The 14,759-nt window shown below is 48.6% G+C and overlaps 6 protein-coding genes across 6 annotated transcripts; 4 read left to right on the forward strand and 2 right to left on the reverse strand.

Moving 5' to 3' along the window:
- Positions 1 to 807: 807 nt before the first annotated feature.
- On the forward strand, positions 808 to 1,954 carry FPRO_01182 (uncharacterized protein; the record flags this gene model as incomplete). The annotated part of the gene is made up of 4 exons (XM_031234305.1): positions 808 to 848; positions 985 to 1,003; positions 1,076 to 1,403; positions 1,491 to 1,954. 4 exons carry the CDS (start codon positions 808 to 810, stop codon positions 1,952 to 1,954), a joined length of 852 nt encoding a protein of 283 aa, XP_031075290.1.
- Positions 1,955 to 4,249: 2,295 nt separating this feature from the next.
- On the reverse strand, positions 4,250 to 4,786 carry FPRO_01181 (uncharacterized protein; the record flags this gene model as incomplete). The annotated part of the gene is made up of 2 exons (XM_031234316.1): positions 4,250 to 4,687; positions 4,709 to 4,786. The coding sequence occupies 2 exons, from the start codon at positions 4,784 to 4,786 to the stop codon at positions 4,250 to 4,252; spliced, it is 516 nt and encodes a 171-aa protein (XP_031075291.1).
- A 1,925-nt stretch (positions 4,787 to 6,711) lies between these two features.
- Positions 6,712 to 8,421, forward strand: FPRO_01180 (uncharacterized protein; the record flags this gene model as incomplete). Its single annotated transcript, XM_031234327.1, has 4 exons — positions 6,712 to 6,825; positions 7,023 to 7,415; positions 7,476 to 7,931; positions 7,993 to 8,421. 4 exons carry the CDS (start codon positions 6,712 to 6,714, stop codon positions 8,419 to 8,421), a joined length of 1,392 nt encoding a protein of 463 aa, XP_031075292.1.
- Positions 8,422 to 9,058: 637 nt separating this feature from the next.
- FPRO_01179 (uncharacterized protein) lies at positions 9,059 to 10,232 on the reverse strand (the record flags this gene model as incomplete). The annotated part of the gene is made up of 3 exons (XM_031234338.1): positions 9,059 to 9,330; positions 9,385 to 9,746; positions 9,808 to 10,232. The coding sequence occupies 3 exons, from the start codon at positions 10,230 to 10,232 to the stop codon at positions 9,059 to 9,061; spliced, it is 1,059 nt and encodes a 352-aa protein (XP_031075293.1).
- A 413-nt stretch (positions 10,233 to 10,645) lies between these two features.
- Positions 10,646 to 11,138, forward strand: FPRO_01178 (uncharacterized protein; the record flags this gene model as incomplete). Its single annotated transcript, XM_031234349.1, has 5 exons — positions 10,646 to 10,657; positions 10,708 to 10,738; positions 10,801 to 10,813; positions 10,867 to 10,936; positions 10,989 to 11,138. The coding sequence occupies 5 exons, from the start codon at positions 10,646 to 10,648 to the stop codon at positions 11,136 to 11,138; spliced, it is 276 nt and encodes a 91-aa protein (XP_031075294.1).
- A 541-nt stretch (positions 11,139 to 11,679) lies between these two features.
- FPRO_01177 (putative pre-mRNA splicing factor ATP-dependent RNA helicase PRP16) lies at positions 11,680 to 14,604 on the forward strand (the record flags this gene model as incomplete). The annotated part of the gene is made up of 1 exon (XM_031234360.1): positions 11,680 to 14,604. The coding sequence occupies one exon, from the start codon at positions 11,680 to 11,682 to the stop codon at positions 14,602 to 14,604; it is 2,925 nt and encodes a 974-aa protein (XP_031075295.1).
- Between the last annotated feature and the right edge of the window lie 155 nt (positions 14,605 to 14,759).

Raw genomic sequence — 14,759 nt, forward strand, 5'->3', positions numbered from 1 at the left:
TCTCTGCTAAAGCCTCCAGGACTATTTGCGGTTCATGTGCCCGTACAGTACCTTAAGGTCAGTGAATTGACTATCCATACGTACCGTACCTACCTAGTATACGCGGTTCCCTACTCCGTAGAAATAAAGGGTCCCGACGCCTTGGCGCGGAAGGACAAGGAGCAAGTCAGGCTTTTTGATCCCAGCGCTAGTCTCATGGCTATCTTCCCTGTCCCATATCAGATAAGGCCACGGCATTTTATACCCGATAACGAAGGATGATATTTATCGAGTCTAGGAATACTGAGTGTTTTCCATCATTGTCAATGACCTCTTCTTCAACAACTCCAAGACCTGTGCTTGGTTTGTAAGTGAACAATCATTTTATTGAAATACCACTTAATTGTGCTTGATTGAGTCCTAAGAAGTGAGGACAAAAAACCCGAATCTTGTCTTACCCAAACATTCCCACTATCAAGACCAACTCAGCCACGCTCTTGTGCTCTGTTCTCACCCTGCGCTCCACCAACCAAACGACACTGCCCCGCGCTGGAGATTCCCCTGGCCTGGGGTCAATCACTGTAGGTAAGGTAGTGCAGTCACATAAGGTACCTTAGACTAATAAGGTACGTAGGCCAAGTAGGACAACTACTAATTAACTGGGCGGCTTTCCAATTACTTCTTCAACCGCGCACCAAACCAACTCAGCCCAACCCTTCAAAACCCCCTCCACACGCAACATCTCCTTTCTCTATCCCGACTTCTTCATAAACCTCTCTTTTCTTCTAAATTGGAACTGGGAAAGAATACCCAAACCCCGTGCTCATCATGGCCTATAACCGCCCCTACGACGAGGATGCTCTCCCAAGGTATGTTCCATGCTTCAGCCAAACTGCCCCTCGTCTCCCCACGTATTTGCCCATTGCGGCTCTGCGATTGCGGCTTGAAGCTATGGGTTGACACGCGTCACGATGCAACACAAAGCTGACCATGTAACTTACACAGGTTCGCTGAGCCAGAGCCTGTATGTTTGAAATATACGCACCGTTAACGTTATTACAACGTCGAGAACTCAAACTGACACTGCGCCCTTCAGAAACCAGGACAGTCAAGGACACCTGCCCCGCAACAGCACCCTCCTCCTCAGCAGCAGCAGCAGCAGCAGCAATATGCCCCTCAACAGCAGTATCACCACCAACAGCCTCGATACGACAAGCCTCTACCTGCTCAACGAGATGCGCGATCCCATTCCCTAGGCCAGGGCGCTTACGGCCACATGTCGCCGCCTCCAAACCCTGGTGGTGCTAGGCCACAGGCTCATAACCGCCCTGCTCCCAACTCACGACCTCCTCCCTCGCCTGGTATCGATGGCAGTGGTTCAGACCCTTCACTTTTGCCCCTTTTCCGCGCCGTAGACAAAGATGGTAGGTTCTTCCGATTCAAGAATCCATCACAAACATGCACGGCACATCGACAACGTTCATAGCAGCTGCTGACTTCTCCCCGGTTAGGCACCGGCCACCTTTCCGAGAGGGAACTTTCTGCCGCCCTTGTCAACGGAGACTGGACCGCCTTTGATCCTCACACCGTCCGCATGATGATCCGAATGTTCGACTCCGATCGAAGTGGCACCATTGGTTTTGAGGAGTTTTGCGGGCTATGGTCCTTCTTGGCTTCATGGAGGACTCTATTCGACCGATTCGACGCCGACCGCAGCGGTAACATCTCTTTATCCGAATTCAACAACGCACTTGTCGCTTTCCGATACCGACTAAGCCCCCAGTTTGTTGAGTTACTCTTCAACACCTATGATAAGAGGAATGAGGGAGTCATGAGCTTCGATCTCTTCGTTCAAAGCTGTATCTCCCTGAAACGCATGACAGACGTGTTCAAGAAGTATGACGACGATCGCGACGGCTACATCACCCTGAGCTTTGAGGATTTCTTGACGGAAATTCTTAAGCAGCTCAAGTAGGCGGCATAAAAGCGTAAATGCTGAACTACTAAATGTCGGAAGCCAGCACCGGAGCTAAACTAAACATTGAGATCTCTAGCTGCCATCTGGGTTTGATTTTTGCATCCTAAGGGAAGGGAAAGGCCATGCATATATGTTGGAGTAGAATTTACGACAGATATAGCCCAGGCTGGGCGGTCGGGGAGGTGTTAAGATGTGATAGCATGAACAAAAGATACCCTAGGTCGAGTCTCCGGATCCTGGCTTAGAGACCGAAACTTACCTTAACATCAAACATGAATTATATTGCTTAGCATGTTTCTTTATGACCACTGCTATTCTATGCGAAACCATGTCTCAAAGCACAAGGTTGGCGCGCCGCCTAGGCTTCTCAATAGCTTAAACCCGGCTCAACCGAACAAAGCCAAATGTTTCGGCTTGTATGATGAGCGCCAAGTGACACTCGCTAACACTGAAGGCTTGGCCTAACAAAGAAGTTATTCTTTTTGTTGCTTAGATTTGATTAGCAGAGATGAATCTACGATGGCATTATATACGAAGTAGTTCTTCCAGGTATTCCAAACGATATGATAGATATCTCAACCAGAATAACATGGCAAAGGACGTCACGAGTTGTCAGATATAATCCAAATACCAGAGTTCAACTGTGAGCACCTACACTTTACTGCCACAGTGCTGCCCCCAAGTCATTGATCGTCATCTTGCTTCGCCATCGGGAAGACTGGGAGAATGTTAAGAACTACCACCCTGAGGTTCAAGACTTTCTCAGAAACAGTCATGGTTACCGATTTGCAGATACGGTATTGTCTATTTTGTTGTTAGTTTTCCTCGCCCAGTTGTCCTTGTTCTCTGATACCATCCTATGACAACGAGCGAGTTGTATGAAATAATGAAACCGCTCCTAGCCATTGCGAATGCGACTTGAATATTCTCGGATGTCAAAGTGTGATCGCTTAAGTGGAGTAAAAACCGTGTCTGAGAACGTGTTTGTATTCCAAATCAACTAGATATATCAAGGCGATGCTACTGGCGAAGCCTCGATAACCGGGATAAAGTTAAGTGACTAAGAACGGTAAGCCAGGAGGAGATGTCCTTTGTTGTCGAGACTCGATGCTGGTAAACTTTGAAGTGTGTACCGGTAGATCTGAGTGTATGGCTTAGACACAAAACAAGGTCGGTAAACATCAGACAAGCTATTTCGCATACTGGTAGAGCCAGGAACAGGCTGTGGCTACCGCGGTAATTATATTTGTCCAATACACGCATAAGTAAAGTTCTTAGCCGATAAGCGCAAGCCTCCTCGAGTCCTTTGTTTACTCTGTTGACATGGATGTATATACCTATTCCAAGGTTGTTACTCTTTTTGACAGTCATGGGACCAGCCTGACTCCAACCTTACACACAAGGGTTGCAACCAAGCAAGGAATGTATTCTTTACAGCGCTTGGCCGTCGCAGTTCGTATAAAGAGTAGGTCGTGTGCTGCAAAGAAGGTTCCAGTGCTATGGTCACAGTACCCGGGCGTGCCTTGGATCTTTGTGTTACCGCTTATAGCATGCACAGAACTGAAAGCTCAATTGCTCTTGTAGGTTGAGCAGCTACCTAGTCATGTAAAAGAAGCAGCGATATGGCAGTCCGCTTAAGAAGTCAGCCCCCACATGGATATGTTCACCCCTTGACAGAGCTAGAGCTACCAGCTCTCGACCTGTCCCATACCCACGTAGCTGTCGACTTGGAAACTGTCGTGTAAGATATCAATTCAATTCCGCCATCCAAGCAACTGCTGTTGTTAGGTCAATCAAAGGCCTGAGCTAAGTATTTTTCCATATTCGATCAATGTAAATGCACATTTGGAGGTTCTATTAACGATTGCTGCTGTTATGGCGCGGGGTCACCGCCTTCACAGGGTCTGGAAAATAGAACCGGACTTATCAACCTCGAGTTCTGCAACGCTGGTTGGTTATATGAGCTATCGTATTGAGCCCTCGCGACGCTGTCTTGCTTCGGAGTAGGCGTATTTCGAGTCTGTTCATGCACCTTCAGTTGATCCAGCAGATGAAAGCTACAACCTGCCCATTCTTCCGTTTTCGTGGCCAGGTGACAAAGCTTGGGTGTTTCAGAGATCAGAATTCACCGCCTTCCAAGTAGATGTGAATGGCATAGCGTGCGTTGGTCAATCTGAGCGAGCAATTCCGTCGAGGTCGAAAGACCCTTCATTAACGGACTGGCTGCGCACGCCCGCCGGTTCCGTGCTGTAGGGCGACGGGCGGTATCCCCTGGCTGGTGATGTCACCGTCTCAAAAGACCCGGGAGCGTGGTGACAGGGCTTGCAGGCGTTTAATTCTCCATCGTCGCTGAAGCTGAGTCAAAGATCGGCTCTCAATCGTCCGTATATCATTGGGTCCTTTGCAGCCTGTAGCCTGCATTCTCAACCTCATTTTGTCAGTTACCAGCTCTTCTTGGAAGACAATATGCTCCTTGAGGCGTAGATGGGATACCCCTGAAGCCAAAGAGAGGTTTGAAAGTTTGGCTGCCGTCGACGACTCCGATGCTGACTCTGTTGACGCCCACGCCTGCGTATCGCCGAATCTCAAACGCCACATCAACATTCGCAGTTCTAGCTCTGGATTAGTAGCTGGTGTAGGTGAAGGCTTGAGCTCCAGCTGGCAGTGACGACCGTTCTGTGTAGTCGAGGTCCCGTGGCCATAGCCGTGGCGAGAGTCATGCAGAGGTACCTATCATGTACATGTGATAACCACGTCCGGAGTTGGCTTAGGAACGGTATCTGTGAGTGGCAGTTGGCCATAGGCTTCGGCCCCGCCGACCCTGGTCATGTTTGACATGGCCAACCCTTCAGACGCCGGCCTTTTTCCTGCGACATTGATTAGGATCTGTCGCAGCCGGATAATTGCTGAAGCCGATAAAAACAAAAAGAAGCTCAAAACAGAGAATATGATTGGTAGTGATGGGAAGGACGTGTTGCAGAGAGGCGGGAACCTCTGTATGTATGTATTCATGCCATAATGTAACAACTTTATCAGCACTACCACCAGTAAAAAGAAAAGATCTTCAACAAACCTGAGCAAGGGACCAGTTCCACTATTGGAGCTTCCCCTGCACGTTCTAGGGAGCTTCTGCACCTTTCTCAGGCGGCATTCTTTGGGTCAAAGGCCTGGGTTCTTGACCTCCATCCGTCCAGAGAAGAGCTCCACGCCGGCCACCCCCCTCTTCTCACTGCCTTCACCCCTGTAGCCCCTCTCGAGTCATTGCAATGGTAGCCAGTTGATTTGTTCGCGCAGCGCTTGGGCCATGCTCTGGTGAGCTGCTGATGCTTCTGCTTGGAAGCTGTGCTTCGCTACTGGATGTTACAGACGCTTGGAGAATCTTTTTTGGGAATGACTGTGTCACTACAGAGTTTGAGAGTCTGCAAGATCGAAGCTTCGTCAGCTTGCTCAAGGAGCCACAGGACTTTTACCATGTCTTGCTGTGGCCATACAGAGCTCATAGAAGGATGGAATGGAAGCTGGAGAAGTTTTTCTGTTGTTTTCTGGTAGGCCCAGAAGGCTATTAGACAGCTTCTTGTAGCCGCACCCCAGAACTGTGCGTCAATACTATTGGCCCCAGAGATCAAGTCGTTCGAGGCAGCTGAGATCTCCAACAGTGGAGGCGAAGCGCAAGGCATGGCTTTGCAAGCAATGGCATGGCAGCCGGAGGAGGAGCCCAGAGCTCAGGCTGTGGTCCCTTGTCAAGTGAGCAATGAATGGACATTAAACCAGACAGAGTCTTGTTTGCGCGGAATCTTTCGCTACTGGCCTTGATTCTGTTGCCCACACGCCCTCTGCCACCAGAGTTTTTTTGCCTTTAGGTACCTAGTTGTTGGTAATTTTTTCAAGCCCTCGATATTTTCCTTGCGCTCACCTTTTTGTGAGCTTCTTTGTAGTATTAGGTATTTGTGCAGTTGTCACCAATATCTGGATGCTGGTGCTGGTGATGTGTGAGCAAAGCACATTCAATGCCTGTCCAAGGTCGGCCAAAGCTCTCATCCAGATCATCGAGCTCAGCTTCCCTCGGCAGCACCGCACACCACACACTCAACGACTCACACCCTCCTCTTGCCTCTCTCTGGCCGTTACCTTCTTCGCTACCCATTGCGTTGTTGCTCTTATTACTCACTCACACGCTTTACCCAAAAGGCGTCTTTGCCTCCCACCTTCTTCCGTCTCTTCTTTTTTTCGACCTCCCAAGCTCCTGTCATCTTTACTTACCTGCACCTACCTACCTTTACTTTCTTCCTCCCACTCACCCTCCTTCCCTTCCATACATCCTTCTTTGCAACCCACCTTTTCTCAAAGAAGCGACCTTCTCGATCGAATATTTCTGTTCGCGTCTCTCCCAACTTAGACTCTTCAACATACGGTTATCGATATTCTTAACCAGAGATTGGATTCATCGCTTCCCTAGTAACTGCCTCCATCACCACCTCAATCGACGCCCCAATCGTGTACGCAACCACTGTCGCATAATTGGCCCAATTTCGAAACGGTCCCTGTAGCAAAGCTTGCCCATGCTCAAAGGCAGCTCATTCCATTGTCCATGAGCTGCACTTTGAAATGTTACGGTTTTTGCATACCTTCATTGTCACCAATTGATCTTCTCGTTGAAAGCTGAGCTTCATCGCTATCATCTCTTATCTCGCTTCTCAGTCTCTTATCGCTATAGTACCCCCCGCCAGCAAGCCATCACGTATGGTGGGGTCAAGATGCCGCCTCGATCATCTTTGACGTCGTCTTTCTCTATCACAGACTCCAACAATGAGGTAGTCTGCCCTCTTCGCAACCAGGATGGCTCCAGCTGTCGCAAGAGATGCATCGGTGTAAGTCCTTGGGTATTGCCTTCGTTAGCTGTTCTGCCCTGTCTTGCCCTGCAGCTGGTCTTAAATTACCATTGCTGCACCCACCCACCTTATATCGTCATGTCTTACCACCTACCGCACTTGTTCCCCAACTGAGGAAGCACGTTCCCGTAACACCGTGCAACGGTACCCATTCGATTCTAAATGTTCAATTGCAGGAAAAAAGATATCGTTCCATGCAGGAGCATATCCGCCGCGCACACCCCGAGCATTACATCTCGAAGCTTCCAGCCACAGAAGAGAGCTTCTTGTTGATGATTAACACTCCACCATCGGAGCGACGCCCTTTAGATCAGACCTCAGCTCCAAATGCTCAGGGTTTGTCCCACCCTCACTCCAGCCTGCCCCCGCCCATTGACCACCTCCAAGGCTTTCACGAGCGACACAACTATCATCGCGACGAATCGAGTAATCCAGGCACTCCGCGCCTTCTAGATGATTTCAGTAATGGCGGGCCGGTTACTGGCCCAATGCTTGGCACAGCCAGTGCCGCTGCTGCCCTAGCCGAACTTCATGGCGTCAAGAGTGAACGCGACATGGATTTGGACGGTGTGAGTGAAATGCCCTTAAAAGAATTCAAATCATCGCCATCCAGGGCTAATGATGCGTAGGAATATTATTCAGACATGGATGTTCGACGTAGGCCACGGACATCCATCGAACTGCCGCCTCTCAATCTTTCCAATCATGATATTACTAGCGACCCTTATTCATCTGCCAAATCTAATAGACAGCGCGACTTTCTCCCTTCCATTCTGGCAAACTCACCACCTGGAAGATCCTCAACACTCCCACCTCTTCAGCGTTCTGTGGGACCTAACCGACCTCGCAAGCAGTCTGTTACAAAGCGAGGAAGAGAGCCTCACCACAAAAAGAAGAACTCTAAAGGTTCTGCAACTGACTGGCTTCGCCGAATTCAAAATGAAGAGCGATATAGACCAGGTAATGATCGGAAGGCTTTGTCAGCAGAACCATCCGCAGACTTCGGGAAGCGGTGGGAGGATCTTATCGATGCAGCTGATCAAGCTGCTTCTGCTGCTGGCGATATTGACGAAGACCGTACTCCTGTATGTGCACCTACTGATGATATTCGCCCTTGCACTGTTGAGTTGACTAACAGGCTCTCAGGTCCCTCAGTCTCCTGTTTCAATGCATAGATCATCGTTACCGCCCTTTTCCCACCAACCTCAGTTCCAGCCGGCCAGTTATCAGGCTTCGCCTCTTCAGCAGGCACTCACGCCTCCATCATATGGTCAGGATGCTGTAGAGCCATTTCCATCTGTGGAGAGTGGTGAAAGCGGCGACAACTTTCATATGGGAACCCGGGGGCTTTCTGATTCGTCACCAACATATTCGGCCCAGAATATTCAGATATACTGCGCTGCCTGTCAGGGATTCTCTCTACTCAAGGATTCGTATGCATGTACCGAATGTATCTGTGGCCTGTGCCCAACTTGTGTGGAGGTTCTCATGACAGAGCATGGAGCAAGAAGGAAGTGTCCCCGCTGTGCTACAATTGGCGGGCGGTTCAAGCCTTTCCAGCTCGACATTAGATAAAGGGTTTTCCGGAACTCACATTCCATTACACCGGTCAAGATTTCACGCATGGGGTTCTCTGACGGTTAACATTACATTGGGTTTGGCGTTCTGGCAAATGACGGAAGTCAAATGATCTTGCACATGAGCAAGACGGAAGGCGAATTACGGCACTGGATCGATACCTATTGTGCCAAGCGACTGAATGTTCATTCATTTCAATGTTGGGCCTTGCCCTGCACACTTGGGAAAATTGCTATATATGGGACTTGGGTAAAGGAGTTTTTGCTAAGTGCTTTTTCTTATTTCATTGGCCGTCTTCTTGCGACTACACAGACTTGGATGTCGGGAGCTTATCATTGAGATTTTCTTTTAGGACTACTTTCTTCACATGGGTCAGATCGTTGGATCAAAATGCCCCCACCCCTATCGATCGTTGCAGACTAAGTAGTCAATATGAATATGAATTCAAGAGTTCAACGGAATTGTTATGGTTACGCTTACAAGATTAAGATGTCGTTTATAATTGAGTATCTTTGTGATCATAAGGTGATGCGATCCATGTGTGTGAATCCTTAACTGATACAAAAGAGCTGCAAAATCAGAACCATCCAACGCCGCAGATGAAAAGAGGCCATACATAGCTCAACGGTCCATACTATTTCTTTCCTTCCTTCTCTTTCTTCAACAAAAGATCTCTCATCTGAGCTCTAGCGTTACGGCTGCCACCGAGTTTGGGGCCTTTGAGTACTTCCTCGGTACCGGGGCGCGTTGTTTGGTTCGTTGCCTTCTTTTTGCGAAGCTGTCGTTCTGCTACATCCTCAAGGAATTGCTGCCGGAACTCTTCGGCGAGCCGCGCATCAGCGGCACCATCCTGATCGGCAACTGCAGTGTGGCTGTCTTGTCCTGGAGTCGGTTCGTATAAGTCGACTAGGAACAATGATTTAGTAGCTAATTCGAGGAACATGGACATCAGGGACATACGTCTTGTTTCATGGAGAATCTCGTCAACGATCTGATCTCGTTTGAGGGCGTCACTATCTCGACGGTTTCGCGGACGCCATGGCGTGCCATCCTTTCTAAGTCTAGGCTTCTTGGCTCTTGGTCCGCCATCTGTAGCACTATCTGCCTGAACAGGGTTCTCACCTCGAGCAGAGTGGTCTTCGAGACTGATCTCCACCAACTGGCCCTGCATTACTGCCCGTCCACTCTCATGGTTTGTTGTTGTTGTTGCTGTTGTTGTTGCAGAAGGTTGCCGAGCCGGGTCTGATGTAGACGCTGATAAAGTGTTGTGTGAGGTATTTCCGCCCGCGCGATTATATAATCGGGATTCTATGTAATCCATCCTTGAATGATTAGCCATTGCAGGGTGAGGAAGAATGACGAAGACGGTGGCCCTCAACGTACATATGCTTGTCATTAAGATCTGTAAGTCTGCCCGTCTGGTGAGTAAATCTATCTGCAACTCCTTTCACGATGGGTTCGTTATTCGAAGTACCATCTGCGTCGTGTGGAATGAGAGCACGCTCGTTGTTCATATCGTCGTCTGGTCGGTTTGTGTTTCGAAATGCGACACCTCCAAGTCGGGCTCTTCGCGCATTGCGCAACTTGAGTGCAGCAACAACAGATTCTTCTTCATCTTGGGCGCGATCTGGTGAAGTGTTTCGGGAGAGTTCATGACTGGGTTCTGAGGCAGACGCAGTGGGATGCGATTGTATTGTTTCTGCGACAGAGGCGTCATCTTGCTGGACGCGTTGGCGATAGGCTTTTCGTTTTTTGCCAGTGCGGAATCGGACGGGCTCTGTAGCCGGTTCCGAGGAGTGGACTTCCATCAATATTTCGATGTGTTCTGCGAGCGGGCCTTGTAACAAGTGATATCTTCGCGGCGCAAACAAGAGATAAAGGTGTTGGTTTAGTCAGTGGAAGCGCACGAAGTTGATATGGAAGTGACATCAGTGGAGATCCAAAGCTTATCTTATCAACATCAACCTAAACTCTGCGCCCATACACTTATTTTCCACCTTGTAAGCCACCTATTAAACCCAACATATCCGCTAGATAGGTAGCAAGCAGTTGACATAAAGGTTAGATCATATCTCGCAGGCGATGAAAATCATTGTGTTTCCATATTTATTCCCAATTGCTAAGAAGCTCTAGCTTTTCTTCAATCCTCCTCGCTTCAAGCTTGACTTTTATTCTACAATAACCTTAGTATATATGACCGATTAAACTGTGACTTGCCAATATGTCGAAACGTGTGAGCCATCTTCCACAACGATTATAAAGCCAGAGCTAATCTTTCAAAAGGTCTATTTTGCCGTTGAGGGACGTGTCCAAGGTATGTCTATTTCTATCATACTATGTACTAAGGTAGTATTCATTCGAACTGACGTCATCTAGGTGTTGGTTTCCGGTATGGTTCTCTGCGATAACAAATCTCGAGACATCGCATCTGATGCATAACAGTTATTTTACCCAGAAGAAGGCCCAAGAGTACGGAGTGACGGGATGGTGTCGAAACACGAAGGATGGAAAAGTGCATATAAGCCCCCGGCAAGTTGACATTAGCTAATATAGAGCTTTCACAGGTCGAGGGCGAGGCTCAAGCCAGTGAAGAAGTCCTATCCAAATTCTTCAAGGATGTAGACAATGGCCCAAGATCTGCTCGCGTGGTTAGAGTCTCCCAGGAAGATAGGCAAATCATCGAGGACGAGAATGACTTTGTTGTTACTCGTTGAGAATTGGCAGTAGTGAGACATGACACAAAGCCTATGTAACAAAATCATGATAAAAGTCCAATACTTGAATCAGTTTGTTCCTCTATAACCTGTGTTTCCAGGAAGGAGTGCCGCAATATCACGTACTCGTATACTCAATCAGAGCGTAGACAGAAAGGGGTTTCCATCAAGACGAGCCTCACATGTTACTGTGTCTTGATTGTCCAAGCATTGACATTCATAAGACCCGATATTGTTAGTATACAATAGGAAGACATTGCCATAGCGAGGGGTTCCCCGAGTTTTGGCTTGGTCTAACAGATATATCCTATCCTGTGGCATATTTAAAGTTACGCTCAAGGGCTTCTTAGACAAATATATAGTTTTTGATTCTTTGTGAGATACCTCCATGCATTTTAGCCGACATGGAAGTTATCCTGCCCACGTACTTACGTTTGAATCGCAGTATTCACGTGATCATTATCGGCTTGCTTATCTGAGTCCAAGGTTCCTGTCGCAATAAAAAGTCCAAGCATCGACAGATAACTTACAAGTCAACACAATGGCGGAGGATCGAGAGTACGATGGGTATAACCCAAATCCAAAGAGGAGACGACTTGATACACCTCGACAAAGATTTCAGAATGATTCGCGCACCTCAACTCCCCACAGGGCACAATCGCGTTATGCTTCCACACCACCACCCCGAAGTATAGGACCGACCGAGGAGGATTCGAAGGCGTTAGACCGAGACTGGTACGGAGGTGATGAGTTTGGCGGCCACAGCTTTGGAGATGAAGCCCATAACCCATTCGCCTCTTACGACACCTGGGAAGGACAGCAACAGGAAACCGCCCGACACGAAAAGATGACTAGTCGTTTCGACGCGCGACGAGACCAGAGGAACCGAGAGAATGACGCTTGGGAAACGAACCGAATGCTGCAATCAGGCGTCGCGCAAAGACGGGATATGGCATCCGACTTTGTTGACGATGACGAGTCGATTCGAGTTCATCTTCTTGTGCACGATCTACGGCCACCCTTTCTGGACGGACGGACTATTTTCACAAAGCAACTAGAACCAATTCCAGCCGTCAAAGACCCTCAGAGTCACATGGCGGTTTTCAGTCGCAAGGGTAGTAAGGTGGTGAAGGAAGCAAGGCAGCAGAGAGAACGTCAACGGCAGGCCAAGGAAGCCACAAGTATGACCGGAACGACTCTTGGAAATATTATGGGTGCAAAAGAGGAAGACGGTGATTCTGCACTACCAGTACCTGCTGAGGATAACGCCGAACCGAGTGAGCGCAAGGGTAATAAATTCAGCGCACATATGAAGAAGGCCGACGGCGCGAGTAACTTCAGTCAGAGCAAGACCCTACGGGAGCAACGGGAGTATCTGCCCGCGTTTGCAGTTCGTGAAGACCTCCTCAGTGTCATTAGAGAAAACCAAGTTGTCATCTGTGTTGGTGAGACAGGTTCTGGCAAGACGACACAGCTGACACAGTTCCTCCAAGAGGATGGATATGGAAAGACCGGCATGATTGGATGTACACAACCGCGACGCGTGGCTGCAATGAGTGTGGCCAAGCGTGTTGCTGAAGAGATGGAGGTTGAGTTAGGAAGCACGGTCGGTTATGCAATTCGCTTTGAAGACTGCACCAGCAAAGAGACAGTCATCAAGTACATGACTGATGGTGTTCTCTTGCGAGAATCCCTCAACGAGCCTGATCTAGATCGATATTCATGTGTCATCATGGACGAGGCCCACGAGCGTGCCTTAAACACAGATATCCTGATGGGTTTGTTCAAGAAGATATTACAGAGGCGTCGTGACCTGAAGCTCATCGTCACTTCGGCCACCATGAACTCAAAACGCTTCTCAGACTTCTTTGGTGGTGCACCCGAGTTCATCATTCCTGGACGAACTTTCCCAGTCGACGTCATGTTCCATCGGTCTCCCGTCGAGGATTATGTGGACCAGGCAGTGCACCAAGTGTTGTCAATCCATGTTTCAATGGGCCCTGGCGATATTCTGGTATTCATGACAGGCCAAGAAGACATCGAGATCACTTGCGAGCTTATTCAAAAACGACTTGATGCCCTCAATGACCCCCCAAAGCTGAGTATCTTACCTATATACAGTCAAATGCCTGCAGATCTGCAAGCCAAGATTTTCGACAAGGCTGCCCCTGGTGTCCGAAAATGCATTGTTGCCACCAATATTGCTGAAACCAGCTTAACGGTCGATGGTATCAAATACGTCGTAGATGCTGGTTACTCCAAGATGAAAGTCTACAATCCGAAAATCGGCATGGACACGCTTCAGATCACGCCCATCTCGCAGGCCAACGCTTCGCAGCGTTCAGGACGAGCCGGTCGAACCGGGCCTGGAAAGGCCTTTCGACTGTACTCAGAAAAGGAGTTCAAGGAAGATCTGTACTTACAGACTATCCCTGAAATCCAGCGCACGAATCTTGCTAACACTGTCCTGATGTTGAAATCTCTCGGCGTCAAGGACCTTTTGGACTTTGACTTTATGGACCCTCCTCCACAGGACACTATTACAACGTCAATGTTTGACTTATGGGCTCTTGGTGCACTTGACAATCTCGGTGAGCTTACTGATCTTGGAAGGAAAATGAGTGCTTTCCCCATGGATCCCTCGCTGGCCAAGCTTCTCATTACAGCGGAAGAATACGGCTGCAGTGAAGAGATGATTACCATTGTTTCTATGCTGTCCGTGCCAAACGTTTTTTACCGACCAAAGGAGAGACAAGAAGAAGCCGATGCTGCCCGCGAGAAATTCTGGGTGCATGAGTCAGATCATTTGACATACCTCCAGGTCTACACAAATTGGAAGGCCAACGGTTACTCCGACGGTTGGTGTGTTAAGCACTTTCTGCACCCGAAATCTTTAAGGCGAGCCAAGGAAATTCGTGAACAGCTTTTGGACATTGTCCGTATGCAAAAGATGGAATTGACAAGCTGTGGGATGGACTGGGACATTGTCCGCAAGTGCATTTGCTCGGGATACTACCACCAAGCAGCCAAATACAAAGGCTCAGGCGAATATATCAACCTGCGTACCAACCTCGGTGTACAGCTGCACCCAACAAGCGCATTATATGCAGGGCACCCACCGGATTACATCGTCTACCACGAGTTGATCCTTACTTCCAAGGTCTATGTTTCGACAGTGACAGCCGTGGACCCCCACTGGCTTGCAGATCTCGGTGGTGTCTTCTACTCAGTCAAGGAAAAGGGTTATTCGGTTCGAGATAAACGAATCACTGAAACAGAATTCAACCGAAAGATGGAGATTGAGGCCAAGATGGCTGATGACAAGCGGAAGGACGAAGAAAGGAAGCAGATGGAAGAAGACCGGACTCAAAAGAAGAGCAAGAAGATAGGGGCAGACGGTAAGAAGTTCGTAACACAAGGTGCAGTCAAAAAGCCTGTTATAAAGAGACGCGGTAGGGGGTTTTAAGCGGCGCCTTGGATGAGTTTCTATTATTCTAACCTGAGCTTGGTTACTTATAGCTCTGTAGAGCACGTCATTTTAGGGTCATGGTCATGTCTTCATAAATCATACCATAGTTCTCACTTGCCTCAGTTCTTAATATCATGATATAAAGGTTACTA

This window comes from Fusarium proliferatum, assembly GCF_900067095.1.
Source record: "Fusarium proliferatum ET1 genome assembly, contig: FPRO_scaffold001, whole genome shotgun sequence".
NCBI classification, from domain to species: Eukaryota; Fungi; Ascomycota; class Sordariomycetes; order Hypocreales; family Nectriaceae; genus Fusarium; species Fusarium proliferatum.